This window comes from Protopterus annectens, chromosome 11.part0 (genome assembly GCF_019279795.1).
Source record: "Protopterus annectens isolate FY-2018-M chromosome 11.part0, PAN1.0, whole genome shotgun sequence".
Lineage (NCBI taxonomy): Eukaryota > Metazoa > Chordata > Ceratodontiformes > Protopteridae > Protopterus > Protopterus annectens.
In genome coordinates this window covers 1,493,391,346-1,493,405,317 of record NC_056745.1, presented here as the reverse complement: position 1 = coordinate 1,493,405,317, position 13,972 = coordinate 1,493,391,346, and the positions used below count along the sequence as shown (strand labels likewise).

At 38.9% G+C, this 13,972-nt stretch overlaps 1 protein-coding gene across 1 annotated transcript in view; it reads right to left on the bottom strand.

Moving 5' to 3' along the window:
- The window catches only part of PLXNB2 (plexin B2), a gene marked incomplete in the record, with an annotated part of 671,705 nt that overhangs the window by 226,799 nt on the left and 430,934 nt on the right, over positions 1-13,972 (bottom strand). Inside the window, 1 exon segment of the mRNA XM_044087338.1 lies at positions 11,229-11,359. Coding sequence (XP_043943273.1) covers positions 11,229-11,359 — 131 coding nt within the window.

Below are 13,972 nucleotides of genomic sequence, written 5' to 3'. Positions count from 1 at the left end.
TAGAGGGAGAAGGCTGGCTTCTCCTTATCAAAGTAATAAGGTTTTCAGCCATTCTAAGCATTTTTTTTTAGGCATATGGGCCTGACCATGCGGTTTGGAAGTCGGTTTTCTAGGCGTGGGTCGAGTTTTAGGCCTTGATGAAGAAGATAGCGTTGGTTTAAAATGTAAATCTGTAGGCCTGAATACACCCTCAGAAGCAGGTGCCTGCACAGCGGCTCCAGACCAATCAAGGCAGAGACATCCGCAAGGTTCCATAGTCGAAGCAGCATCTCGCGGCATACCGGACTGCGAATGAGTCTCAGTAGAGGCCTGTAAATCTGAAGTAGTGGGTATCGGGGGCTGTGAAAGCACCTCACTGAGTATCAACGAACTGGCAACTAGCTTAACGGAAGCATCGTCAGCAGTTTTGGACCTATGCGGTCTGTTTCTGTCTTTATCCTTACTTTTTTTTTTTTGAGTATTGGTAGTTGGATAGCTTACTGAAGCCATTTCTGGATAGTTAAACAGAGTACCAAAATAATTTGCTGCGAAAATAGACCGACGACTAATAGTTCGGGGGTTGAATAAGGCACAAAACCGACAGTGAGGGACGTTGTGGTCTGGGCCTAAGCAAGGAATGCAGTACGAATGAAAATCTTTATGAGGTATTTGCTTTCCACAGGTAAGATAATTGTTAACTTTTATTGACATCAGTTAAGAGCAAGAAAAAAGATCCCCAGTGGGGTACTTGGCTTTTTCCTAAGTCTTCGGTTCTGAAACTCGAAAACAAAAATTTCAGGAGTCGGCCAAACGGCACTTGCGAACTGCTTCTGCTTCGGGCACCGCACAGCAAGAAAGACTGATGTAATGGCATTGGCTGCATGTTTTATACCCCTGACGACCTGATGTCATGGAAGAAGAGACAGCATCAGACGCAGGAATCCAAGACTCTGGTATTTAGCCCGGCTGAGAACTACCTACAGGCAGATATAACCCAAATGTAATAAATGCAACAGTGAAACACGAAGAACAGCAGAGACAGAATGTTATACACACTGAACATTTTCTGATCTGATGTAGGCATCCTCAGTTTTTTTTTGAAAGCACTCCAGATTTTTATCTAAAATTGTCTTCTAACAAAAATGTAAACCTGGAGAACACAATTTTCCTCAGTGATCTCACCACGACCAACCAATCAGATCTCTTCTCACGCCAATGTTGGGGTCTCCTGTGAGCATATTGGATCAAGAGGTTTCAGAGGAGAATCTAGCATCTGAGGAGTGGTCTTCTCAAAATACACCCCCTGTCATAACTTGGATCCTTTCTTAGTGCAGCCTTTCACTAATTATAATGTGTTTGCATGGAAGCATTTGAGTTTGGTAAAGGAAACCACAATGAAGCAAGAGGGATACGCATTATCACATTCATTATCACAACACAGGTCTATGGACAGACCACCAAGATGCAAACATCTGTAACCACCTGTGAAAGTATGAGGAGCGAGAGAAAGAAAAATCTCCTTCTCCCTATTCCTCAAGTGAAGAAGACAATTTCTACACAGACAAAATTATTCTTCTCCTCGGGATTCTATAGGAAAATTCTTCTTCACAATCTTCAGAATTTCCACCAATCTGTTTCTGTTCATGGAAGCATAAACTATGGGAGAAGTTTTGGTTGGTCTGAAGTAATAACTTTGCAGAAAAAAAAACACAGATGATGGTGCTTTCAACCATATAACCTGCAGTTCCCTCCACGTAATTCTACTTTTAAAATTCTGAAGGCTAAGAGTGGATATACTGATTCACAGCCTCCAGCATCTGTAAGCACTGATGGATGGTATTAATTCTCCAAAGGCAGACTGGATGTAAATGCTCATAAGGCAGATTCTGCAACTATCTTATTAATAGAGCTATGGAAAAATAATTCCCTTAGCATCATTCCGACAAAAAAAGAAATTAAAGTAAACAGATAATGATGGTAAAAATATTTACATATTTGGTACCTTGGGTTATAGCTGTAAACTGTTTGGCTCATGTGGTTTCTTACCAGTGTTCCACTTGAATGAATTCACTTCAGGTAAAATTATAGTCAATTACTAACAGTACTGTTACAGAGGACAAAAAAGCTAGTTATAACTGTGGATCAGAATCAGCAATTGAAACCAATCAAACTATAACTTTGGTAGGTATTAAAGGTCTTCAGAATGACTGCTGACCACCATAGCTCTCATCCTTGCATTTCCAAAATGAGGAAGACTATCTTTCACAATGTGGAACAAATGGGCACAATGTGGAAAACTAACTAAAAGCTTAATAACAACTTCATCTAGGAAGCTCACAGCATGGTTCAAATGTGATATTTTTAATTATATAATAGTTCTTTTAATGAATTAGGTTCAGTTCTCTTTGCCATGGATATTCATTAAAAATTCCTAACAGTAAATGTGTGACATATCCTTTCAGTGTGGAATTTCGAGAAACACAGTGGTTGAGGACCCCAGATGAGGAATGCTCCTCATAATGAGATTGCACTTGAGAGGTATGCTGCTTTCAATTACCAAATACTCTCCAAAATATCTCTGGGAAGCAAGTTGCAGAATCATCCTTTTGACTGGCACATATAATCACAAGGAGGTGAGTGTTACAAACAATTCAACAAGGCTGTATGACAGCAACTGATCTGAAAGAGCAGGGGGTAGGTAACCATCCATCTTATAGGATCACAGAAGTTAACTAGGCTAATGACCCTAGGGCCCTTACAAGCCTAGCCAACTTTTACCCTTATTTCCATGATCAGCTCCCATCACCTCTGTCCATGAGGGACATAGGTGGAATCCCTGGACTGAATTGACAGTTACCCATCCAATCATCTAGACTGAAGAGGACCAATGAGGTGCTCTGTTTGACATGAAGTGGGAGTCTGTTCCAAAGGTGTGATAACCTCTGGGAGACAAATCTGTCCCTCTCCAGCAGGTACTATTAATGTGACATACCCGGGTTAAGGCCATTAGAGCAAGTAACCTGTGTACCATTTGACTTGTGGATATGCAGCACTTCCAATAAAGCAGGATCAGAGATTGCCTTATATGCAAGGCAGAGATTGCCTCTGAGTAGTCTGTATGAAACGCAATAAAGTGGCAGTGATTTCACATGATCTTCAGAGGAGAGATGCTGAAGACCTTGAATTTTCCTTGTGATGAAGCTTTGTGATTTCTCCAATTTCTGCGGGTGCTTGGAAAGGTACATACCAAAAGGAGCATTGTCCTCAGTTGTTCGCCTGAAGAGGGAAGAGTAGACAGAGGTTATAACTTTTTTTTCTGGAAGCAATGCCCTTACTTAAGAGATGAGTAATATACAATGCCCTTCTTACCACTGTGGGGACATGGTGAGCAAAGGTAAGTCTGCTGTCAACCTGTGTGCCCAGGTCTCTCATTACTGAGTGCATATTTATGGTGTTGTCACTGATGTGGCAGTTAGCAGGAACACTAACCTTACAGAAAGGGATGATAAAACATTTTTTGCATAGAGTTTAAGGCCATGACTTTGACACCAATCATTTGTTTATGTAAGACCCTCTTGTAGAATGTTGACATCGTTTGGAGATTCTATGACTGCTCCCAGTTTGCATTCATCAGCGAACTTTGTCAGCCACAGACCTTTAGTTTTAACTCGCACTTTTGAAAAATAAATTCCAAATGGTAGAGGTAAAAGGACTGATCCCTATGGAACACCACTGGTTACAGGTCTGCTGTTTGAGGTGGATTCCCCTATTTTGACTATATGGGTTCCATCAGTGAGCCAGTTAGCAACCCATCCAATGATATATGGGTTGACACCTAATTTTTTAATTTCTCCAAATTTTTTGGGCTTCTAATACTATGATGGGAATGGACCCTATTCCGAAGTCAAAGTATGATTAAAGTTCATGAAATAAGGACTTCTCCCGCAATTTGTATGTGGCTATACGGATTGGTAACATATCTAAATATGACTGCAAACTCTCTTTTATAACACCTTTTACTCTTACTACTACTGGAACTGTCTGGGTATCTTTCTTCCATGTTGCTCTCGTTTCTGCCTACAAATCATGACATTTTATGACTTTGTGTCTCTCTCTACACAGGACACTGTAGTCACTGGGTGTGGTGATTTCAATGATCAATGCTACTTTTGTCTTCTTTTCTTGGACCACTATATCCGGTTTTCTAGCACCTGTTTTTTGAACTGCTGGTAATGGGTGATCCCATGTGATGTAGATTTCATCATTTTCTATGATGCGTTGTGGCTCATATTTCCAGTGTTTTTCAGTCACTTCAATATCATAATGTTTGCACAATCCCCAGTGCAACAGTCTTGCCTTTCAGCATACAGTCCTTCCTCCATTAGTATGTTGCAACCAGCAATGAGGTGTGCGACTGTTTCCAATTTGGTTTTACAAAATCTACATTTGTCTGTTTCTCCCACATATTCAATGGACTTTGTAAACCAGCGTGCAAGTATTCCACTATCTTGGGCTGCCAATATTAACCTTTCATCTCTTGGTTTGAATTCGCCTCTCCTTAACCATTCCTGCATTCGCTCCTGATCAACATGAGGTTCTTCCAGAAGTTTTCTATACTTGCAACTACATTTATGCTTTTTCCACATTTCTTGTCTTCTCATCGGGTCCTTCACCTTATATTCTTTATTTTGTTTTTTGGCACATTCAGTAGCTGCCTGATTTTTTATCTACTTCTGGTTTGATTTCCATTCCTGCTTGACACCGATATTCTTCTGCTAAATTAAGCAGAGAAGTCATCTTAGATTTATTCTCCTCATGTTTCAAAACTGTCACTAAGTTTGGGTCTTGTGAGGTCAGCAGATATGTGTGGAGTCCCACGACTGCAGAGCTATACATATAATCAATTTCAAGGAGGTCCATCCCTCCTTTGGAATGGAGAATATATAATTTTGGTATACACTGATTTTTATAAATTATTTGGTGAGCATGAAGCATCCTTCTTGTTTTCCTGTCTAATCTATTAAACATGTTTTGGGGCCAATCACTACAAAACTGTAAGTTAGGACAGGAAGAGCAAATTGGTTTATAGCTTGGATTTTATTCCTAGATGTCAGTGCTGTTTTCAGGATTAGTTTTAAGTCTTCTGAAATATTCCTTACTAAGTTTTATTTACATTTGTTCATATTTTACTGTTGATCCTTCATTAATTATCATATAGTTATACACTCCCTCTTGCTCAAGTTCTTTTATATCATGTTCTTGTCCCAAACTGATGTTTTCCTAGTGCTGCAGTTTTCCTGCTTTAAAGGTAACTTTTGCACACTTAAAGATCAAATAACATTCTTATATCATGTGAAAAAGTTTTGACAACCTGCAGCTGTGCTTTCAGTTTCTCATCTGATGAGCTATACAGTTTTAAATCATCGACAAAGAGAAGACGAGAAGTCTTTACACTTTGTTGTTTTTTAGGAGACTTGTAGCCATGGCCTAAGCTGTTAAGTAAACAACTTAATGGGTTAACAGCAAAGCAGAATAGCAACGGTGACAGAGTGTCACCCTGGAATATCTCCCTTTGAATTTTATCCCTGAGATAATAATCTGTCCTTTTATCATGGCTTAATTGCAAAGTGGTCTACCACTGTTTCATGGTCACTGTAATGTAGTCTTATCAGTGTATGGCATATCTGATACATTTTTAAGTACTTTTATCCATGAATGTGGGATACTATCAAATGCTTTTTTATAGTCAATCCATGCTATATTTAAATTCTTCCCCTTTTTACAGTTCTCCAGTACGACTTTAATAGATGATCCTTTGTTCCATATGGCTTTTGTTTATTGCCCTTTTGTTCTACTGCCATAGAGTTTTCTTATAAATGACTATAAACCCTATCAGCATCAATTCCTGTGTATAGTTTATATGTCATCAGAAGGCAAGTTATTGGTCTACAATTTTTAGAGTAACTTACAGGTTCACTCTTAAGTAGGAGCATTGTTTTGCCTGTTAGTAGCCAAGCTGGTGTCTGTTTGGGTGTGTGCATATAAATAGTTCTTACTCATGGCTAAATCCTCATGCAAAGATGTTAATATTTTTAACCAGAAATTAGGTACTGCATCTGGGCCTGTGGTTTTCCAATTAGAGGCTTTTCTTAACTTTGTTTCAATCTCTCTGGCTGGTACTGCATCCCATTTCATATCCTGTACCTTTAAAATTCTTATTCTTTCTTTTACTTCTCCTATCCATTTAGCATCTTTGTTATGTTCCACAGGATATTCGTAGATACTTCTCCAAAATACATCGACTTCCTCTTTTTTTGGCGGTCTTTCAATTCCTTTTACATCATCTCCCAATTCTCTATAAAACTTTTTGGGGTCATGAATAAATTGCTTATTTTGTACTTTTCCTTTATATTCATCTGTGCATCTTCTACGTTTTTCCGGCTGTGCTGAAATTTTTAGTTTATTTGCGATACTGCATGACAAAAAAATAGTCTGTTCTAATGCTGCCCATTGCTTTTGTCACATCTATCTTTATTAGTATTTTTGTTGATCTATTTCCTCTTCTATAGTCTAAGAGTGACATTTCTTGTCTTAATTGCTTCACTGTTTTCTCTACTCGATACTTCCATGATGGTATGTGATTTCTCCCCTTCCTTTCCCTGACTACCCTGTGTTCCTGTGGTAGAACTTTATCAGTTATTAATTTAGCAGCAGAGTAATATATCCTGTTTATGTCTGTTATAATTGCATAGATGTCTATGGACAGTTCTAATTTCTGCTTTCATTTGTTTTATCAAATTTCTCACTTTTTGGGTTTTATTGACCTTCTTGATCTTAATATATCTATCCATATCTATTAAATCAAGCAACTCTTCTCAACTCCTTTTCTTCCAAACTGAGGGTGCATCCCTTGTTTTCCATTTCCTGTGTTCATTCTATAGAAAGTTCTATAGCATCTTCCTGTGGCACATTCTCTTCAATTTCATCCTGTGCCATCCGTTGCTCTGTCATATGGGAACTCACTGACCTATCACTCCTCAACATTGCTGACTGCAAGAGTTTCCACAGTTTTATGTTCCTTCCCTTGCTGTCTAGCCTCAAGTGAACGTTTATACTTGTTTCCTGTGGAAGGGTGCAAAATATCTTGATATGGAACCTGACCAATTGCTTTCTGTTCCACTGGTTTCCCCTTAATTTGGATATCCATTGCTCTGTCCTGTAGTAGTGCTTTCTGAATTAGATTTTCTACACTGAATCCTTCACTTTGCAGGTGCTCCATGACCTCAGTTTCTATTTCTTTAACTTCTCCATTGCTGATCTCCTTTTCTACTTTTCCTCTTTGTCTTATTATTTTTTGTATTGTAGAGTTTTCCATGTCTGGATTCCTTTGCCTGTATTTCTCTTCAAATATCTTTGGTGCTGCTCTTTTTGTATTGGTTAGTTTTGCTTTCTCCTTTGCATAGATATTACACCGTATTTAATCTCTTTCCCATGTCCGTATTTCTTCTTGAAATGTTTCCTGATCTTCCTGTTTCACCTTACTTTGGGGACTCGCTCCATCATGCTGTGATATAACCTGTGTTAGACCTTTTACACCAAATCCTTCACTTTGAAAGCATTCCATAACTTCACCTTCTATTTTTTAACTTCTGTTTATTAATCTTCCTTTCTACAGTCCGTCTTTGTGAATTTTTTATTGTAAAATTTTCCATATCTGGATGCCTTTGCCTGTACTTCTCCTCGAATATCTTTGGGGCTGCCTTCTTTATATTAACTTGGCTTTCTCCTTTGCATAAATATTGTACCATATCTCTTTTCCCATGTCCATATTTCTTTTTTTATATTTTTCAAATATCGCTTGGTTTTGTTGTTTATATTTTTGCACTTCCTCAGATGCTTCTTTTTCCAAACAGATTAAAGTTTCTTGATCTATATACTGTTTTCACAAATCAGTTGCATTAATGAACGCAAATTTTCATCTGAAGCTTCTGACAGTTTTTCTTGTGGAAATATTTTCATTTCTCTAATTTCTGTTTTAATCATTTTTTATATATGGTCTAGAAATTCTGAGCTTTTTGCATAATAGTGACAATACATAATTTCTTTCTTATCCTCAACAGTCCACTCTATCATCTTTATGGCTCTTCTTTGGCCTATCAGTTTTTGTGATTTTTGTGGACTGCTACTTCCTTCTACAACAGTGGGGCCATCATCCCGCTGGGCCTGGCCTGGCCCCATTGTAGGAATGTTTCCGTATTTTGAGGATTTCTACACGGTCATTTTTTCCAGCCCTAGCACCAGTGCGCCTACCAGAATTGGGCACTTTTGTATCCTGCGTCTTGTGCACCCAGCTATCTCTCTATTTTTGACCTACTTCTGTCCATGATATATGCTATATAAATACAGTCTATACATCAGTGTCACCTTGGTAAGATTTTGTGAAAGCAGGAGCCACCTCGCGAAGGTACTCACCAAGACTTGAGGATGAATTCAATTTCAGCACTACTACTATTCTTTGCTTACTGACTTTTTATCTCCCCATTCAGACCCCCCCATACAAGTCCAGTTCTAGACATACTATACCTCAGCAAATTCATAAATACAAATGCCAAAATATACCTGTCATACAGGTTTGATAATTAATGGTCTTAAAAACCAGCATTGAAAACGTGCACACTTTTTTTCCCTAAGCCTCTCTACAGCCTGACTGTCTTATCAGAAGAAAGAAGTTTGGAAGAGGAAAAAAGCTTGGATGGCTTGCCAGCAGAGAGAGACCACAGCACAGTCAGAAGGAGGACACTTCTAGAGGTACATAAGGGCCTCATGCACCTTCTAAAATGGTCTGGCTTCTTAGACAGCAGAGAATGGGAATCAGGAGCCATAATTGCAGCTGAAAAGGTATCCAAGACAGGGGGAACAGTAGAAGGTTTAAGCAGATTCCATCTGCAACAGCTCATAATACCTCGTTTGAACCCAAGTGACTTGTGAGAAATCCCAATTAAAATGCTCCATCATGCAATTTACTGTGTCTCCAAAGGACAACTCCCTCAAAGGGACTGAAGGAATCCTCTTCCCCAGAACCACTGTCCAAAGGAGAAGTAATTTGTGAGGAGCAGGCCAGTGATTCATCACCAGAATCCACTTCATCTGTAGAATTAAACTCTCTTGTCCTTTTAGCTGGAGTACAGGACCAAGAAGATGCAAGAACAGATACCCTCCGAGGTGGTCTTAAGGCCATCAGGGCATTAAACAACCCCAATTCCATCACTCTTTCTATGGATTCTTTGGAAGTAATGTGCTTAGTTTTCCACTTTTAATTCTTTAGTGGGATGTTAGCTTTGACCAGCCTAGGAGGCTCTGAGCCATGCCTAGGTACACAATAAGTGTACCTGGGACTTCTTCCCAAACAAGAATCTGGGGAATCCCTCTAGGCCCCGCAGAAATCAGCTGTGCTTCCCCTCATTGTTCACAGAGGATGTCTGCATTGCCTCAGAGGATGTGCAAGAAGCAGTTCCATACTGGTCTATTACAGGGTCTTGGAAGAGGGAACTGGTGTTGTTGACACTGGGCTGTCTTCAGGGTCTTCACTCAACTCGAGAGATGCCCAATGGAGGCTGATACTTTTCTTTTTAAGAGATGGCTGGACCTCAGGGCGGGTGGATTCGGTCATGGTACCCTGGGGGTCAGACATTTGAGATGTTGGTTCTCAAGACAAATGGATAAAGAGGACAGATGGCTGAAAAGCATTTTAGGAACAAAAGTCAGACAAATGGTACACTGGGTATATCATGTGAAACACCTAGGCAGAACAAACCCTTCTTGTGATAGTCTTTATGGGGAATCTGCCTCCCACACTGAGATTTTCCCTTCCTGGATGACATGAACCCTAAGAACAAAAGTAAAGTCAGAAGAAGGTATCCCAATGGGGTACTTCTCTGTAAATGGTTCAGCAGAAAAGCTGAGCAAAGGGTATTCAGACCAACTTTAACTGTTGCATTTGGACTGGTGGCAGAGAAGTTCTGAGTATGTTTGGTACTTATGACACCTTTACGCCTTACACATGCAGCGTGGGCAGTACACACCTGATGTATGACAATAGGAAGGAGCATTTGGTATTCTGACAACATGTTAGTCTACCCTTGGCAGGAGATCCCACTTTATGAATACTGGAACAGTGGTAAGAATGGACATCAGTGTATTCTCCGAATTCTGTGGCTTGTTTCTGTTACTGTTACAATATACCGCATTTGTTTGTGCTTCATATCCATTACAGTTGTAATAAAATCTCACTTTATTTTCAGCTTTATGAGTCTTGACTCGCATTTTACCTTTCACAAATGTATTTCCTCAGTTAATTATTTTATTTTAAATGTGCATTGGTAATTTCACTTGCTCTGCACACATCTATAGCTTTAGATAGGGTCAAGTTGGACTTTCTTAATAGCTTGCCCTTGTTTCATGATTTCTTACACTGCAGACTATTCTGTCTCATTAATGAGTCATGTAACTCATCAACTTCAGTGTCTTTGGGCTCTAACTTTTAACTCAGTAATATAAGCAAATACAGTCTCAGTAGAATGCTGTAGGACCATGTGTCCTTGTAAACAACAAATGGTGAATAAAGACAAGCTCATTGTAGACTAACATCACTTCTTTCTAAGTGCTACCATTTATTTCTTTTTTTGTACTTACTGCTGTCAGTAGACTCTTCCTACACAAACTGAAGCTCCGTCCTTACATTGGCTGCTTTGTGTCACACTCCACCCTATGAGGTGGTTCCCAATCACCACAGGAGATTATTATACTGGCTATTCTTAAGGGGGCAGTTTGTAGGGAAGAGCTATGTGGAGAAGGTACCACCTTCCTTCCTTGGCTTTTGTTCTGCTGTCATATCAGTCTGACATCTAAAAATTCCCACTATGCCGCTCCTGTGAGTGAATCCTTATGTATCTCTAAGTTGTACTTTTTCCCAAAACAAGTCCATCAAAGCCATGGAAAGCCTAATTTTCTGTTTTTATGTCCTGTCCCCCCTAATAAAGTTAATCAAGGCCATGGAACGCATACTTTTCCGTTTCTATCTCCTGTTATTTTTGTATATACTTTGCAAGAAGCACAAACAGATAAAGGCAGGCAAAAAGTCATCATAACCAGAAAATGCATGAAAAGCAACAAAAGTTATCCATGGGGGGGGGGGGGTATTACCTTTTTGGGGGTGCTTTTTCTTGCACACAACTTGCCATTTAACTCACCTGTAGCAGATGACTGCGATGAAGATGATTGCCACCATAGGAATTATTATCAAAGGTAAAATGACATTCAGAGGTACTGGAGAGGCAAACATTACTTTGCCCAATACCCAAATTCTATTTCCAAATTTCACCTATAAAAAAGAACACAAAAACACTACAGTTATTTTAAAAGGAAGCACTCATTCCAGGAGGACTGCTTTGAACTCTTGGGGAAAAAAAAAAAAAAAAAACAGGCAGTGAGATGTTTGCTCTTACCATATCAGCTGACTTACAAAGGAACCAATCCCTCCCTAATGGGTCTGAGATTGGGTTCATCTGCTCCATTCTGATTCAGTGTTTTTCTCTAAAATGTCTGTGCTTAAGGTAATGCTCCCTGTACCAACACTACTATGATGCAGTTTACCATGTCTGTTGAAAGTGCCTAGCTTCCGAGTCCATCAGTTTACTTCCAGTCACTACTGAACACGCCTATCTTAAATTTATTTTTATTTATTTAAGTTTAATGACCGGGGAAGTCCACTGGGCCAAGAAGAGTTCATTTTCAGTGGAGGCCCGGGGAGAAAAGCTCCACAATAATTGCAAGTTACATTCCACATGTTACAAAAGGACATAGTTCATACAGCTAATTAAACATTTACAGATAAGCTCCATGACATTTGCAATAGGCTGGTCACAATGTTACAAAAATGAAAAGACATAATTCAATACAGAAATTTCAACATTTACATAAAGTGAATATTTTTGTTATAAACTCAATGCCAAGTTCTATACAATCCAAGCCTTCTACCAACACAATAGCTACCCATCACTAATTCTGCTTTTATCTAACTTTCCATGCCCTCGTGAAGGCAGACATACTAATGACATCTGGTTTACCTGGATAAGTAAATCCTGCCCATTATGCACTGTGACGGCACAGCTGATGAGATTACAATGCCCTAGTCTGACTTGTCAGGTTACACCCTCATTCAATTACACCTGAAGTACTGAAAATATTCTATCAAACTTGAGAAGCCTCAGTAAATGTGGCAAGTTGTCTTTGCATGTTAGCTTAAGTGCCAGTAAAACTATATAATGAGCTCCTAAACTTCATCTGCAAGACATCCACTCCCAACATAACCCCAGATGTCACTTGTGCAAACAAATTTTATCCCCATCTAAAACACAGCATATACCAATTCCTCTCAAGCCCTGTCAATCAGAACAAAATATATTAGAAAATGTTTAAACAAACTACTGGCAGAATACCAACACTAATAATCTTGGTAGTAAAAGACGAAAGATAATTAATGACTATAATAAATCTCTAGCATCTATTTTTCAGAAGCCAAGGCCAATGTAATAATAGTCAAATAATACTATCATAATACTTTGTAAACTAGTTATACAAATGCAAAAGTTTGACAAGAAAGAACACACTATTATTATTAGTACTATAAAACATGCTTTAACTGCACTCTCTAAAAGCTGCCACCACCACAGCTATAGGCTCTGACAATATAACTGGTTGCTTACTGATCAGTGCCAAACACACCCCTAGAATTCCCTCCTAAAACTGTTTGGCTTATGCACAGAGACAAGGTATATTCGTGAGATATGGAAAACAGTAACTGTTGTTACTCCCTAACAAAGTGGCCAAGTGTCATATCGCAGTAAACACAGACCCATCAACTTAAGTTTAATTTAGAAAGCCATGAGACATATTTCATCAGCTTTCATAAGTTCCAATACAGAAAAAATATTATTGCTCTAGGCCTAGAACAATATGGTTTTGTTAAATGGCGATCTTATCTATTTAATTTATTAAAAAAAAGAGAATTGAACTCACAAAGTGATGGAAAAATAAGTTTAACAGCTTTTACTCAACCTCCGTATGTACATACATACAGGCCCTTCTAGTTTGCCAATACACCAAAACACGTGTTCCTGTAATACGTTTCCAGGCTGTTCTTAAAAATATCTAAATTAGTAATTGCTTTAATGTAATTTGGGAGTCTGTTCCATGCATCAGTTACTCTGTCACAGAACCAGTTAGCACACTTCTCATTCCTATAGAACCTTCTGCGTAGGTTATCTGATGATTCTTTAGTACTTTTTGATAACCCCAAGCATTTCCAGAGGTAGTTGTCCCTAAATGCCCCATATATCTGAATAAGATCTCCTATTAGGTAACTGTAAGACACACTGTACAAGTTCAGATGTTTTAGCCTTTCATAACTACTTACATTTTCATATCCTTGGATGCCCTTGGTATATTTCCCCGTACTCGTTCCAGTTTACTCATGCGTGTTTTCTTATTGTTATTCAAGTTTGGGTCTAATGCAAGTAATAACCAATGGCTTCATCATTTTTGATATCCTAGACTTTATAAATCTTTTTTTTATAAAACCTATAGTTCTATAAAGATTAGTTGTGTAAAATCTTACCATAACTATAGATGTCCTTCTCTTCCATGTTGCAGTATTCTTACTGTGGGAACCTCTTCCTCAGGTAACCTGAACTTCTGGCTCACCTACCAAAGCTTAAGCCTGGTTGCTGTCTGGTGCACAGGATGTCACATGGCAGCCATAAACCGTGGGCCATAAATGTGACATCTGCATGCAGAGACCTCAGAACTGACTGCCCAGTCTGACAATAGTTCAAGGGTAAAGGAAGGATGTAATCCAGAAAGGAAATGTCTCTCTAGGGGGGGGAGAGGGAAGAAATACTACAACATGAAAGAGAAGCACATCTATGGTTATGGT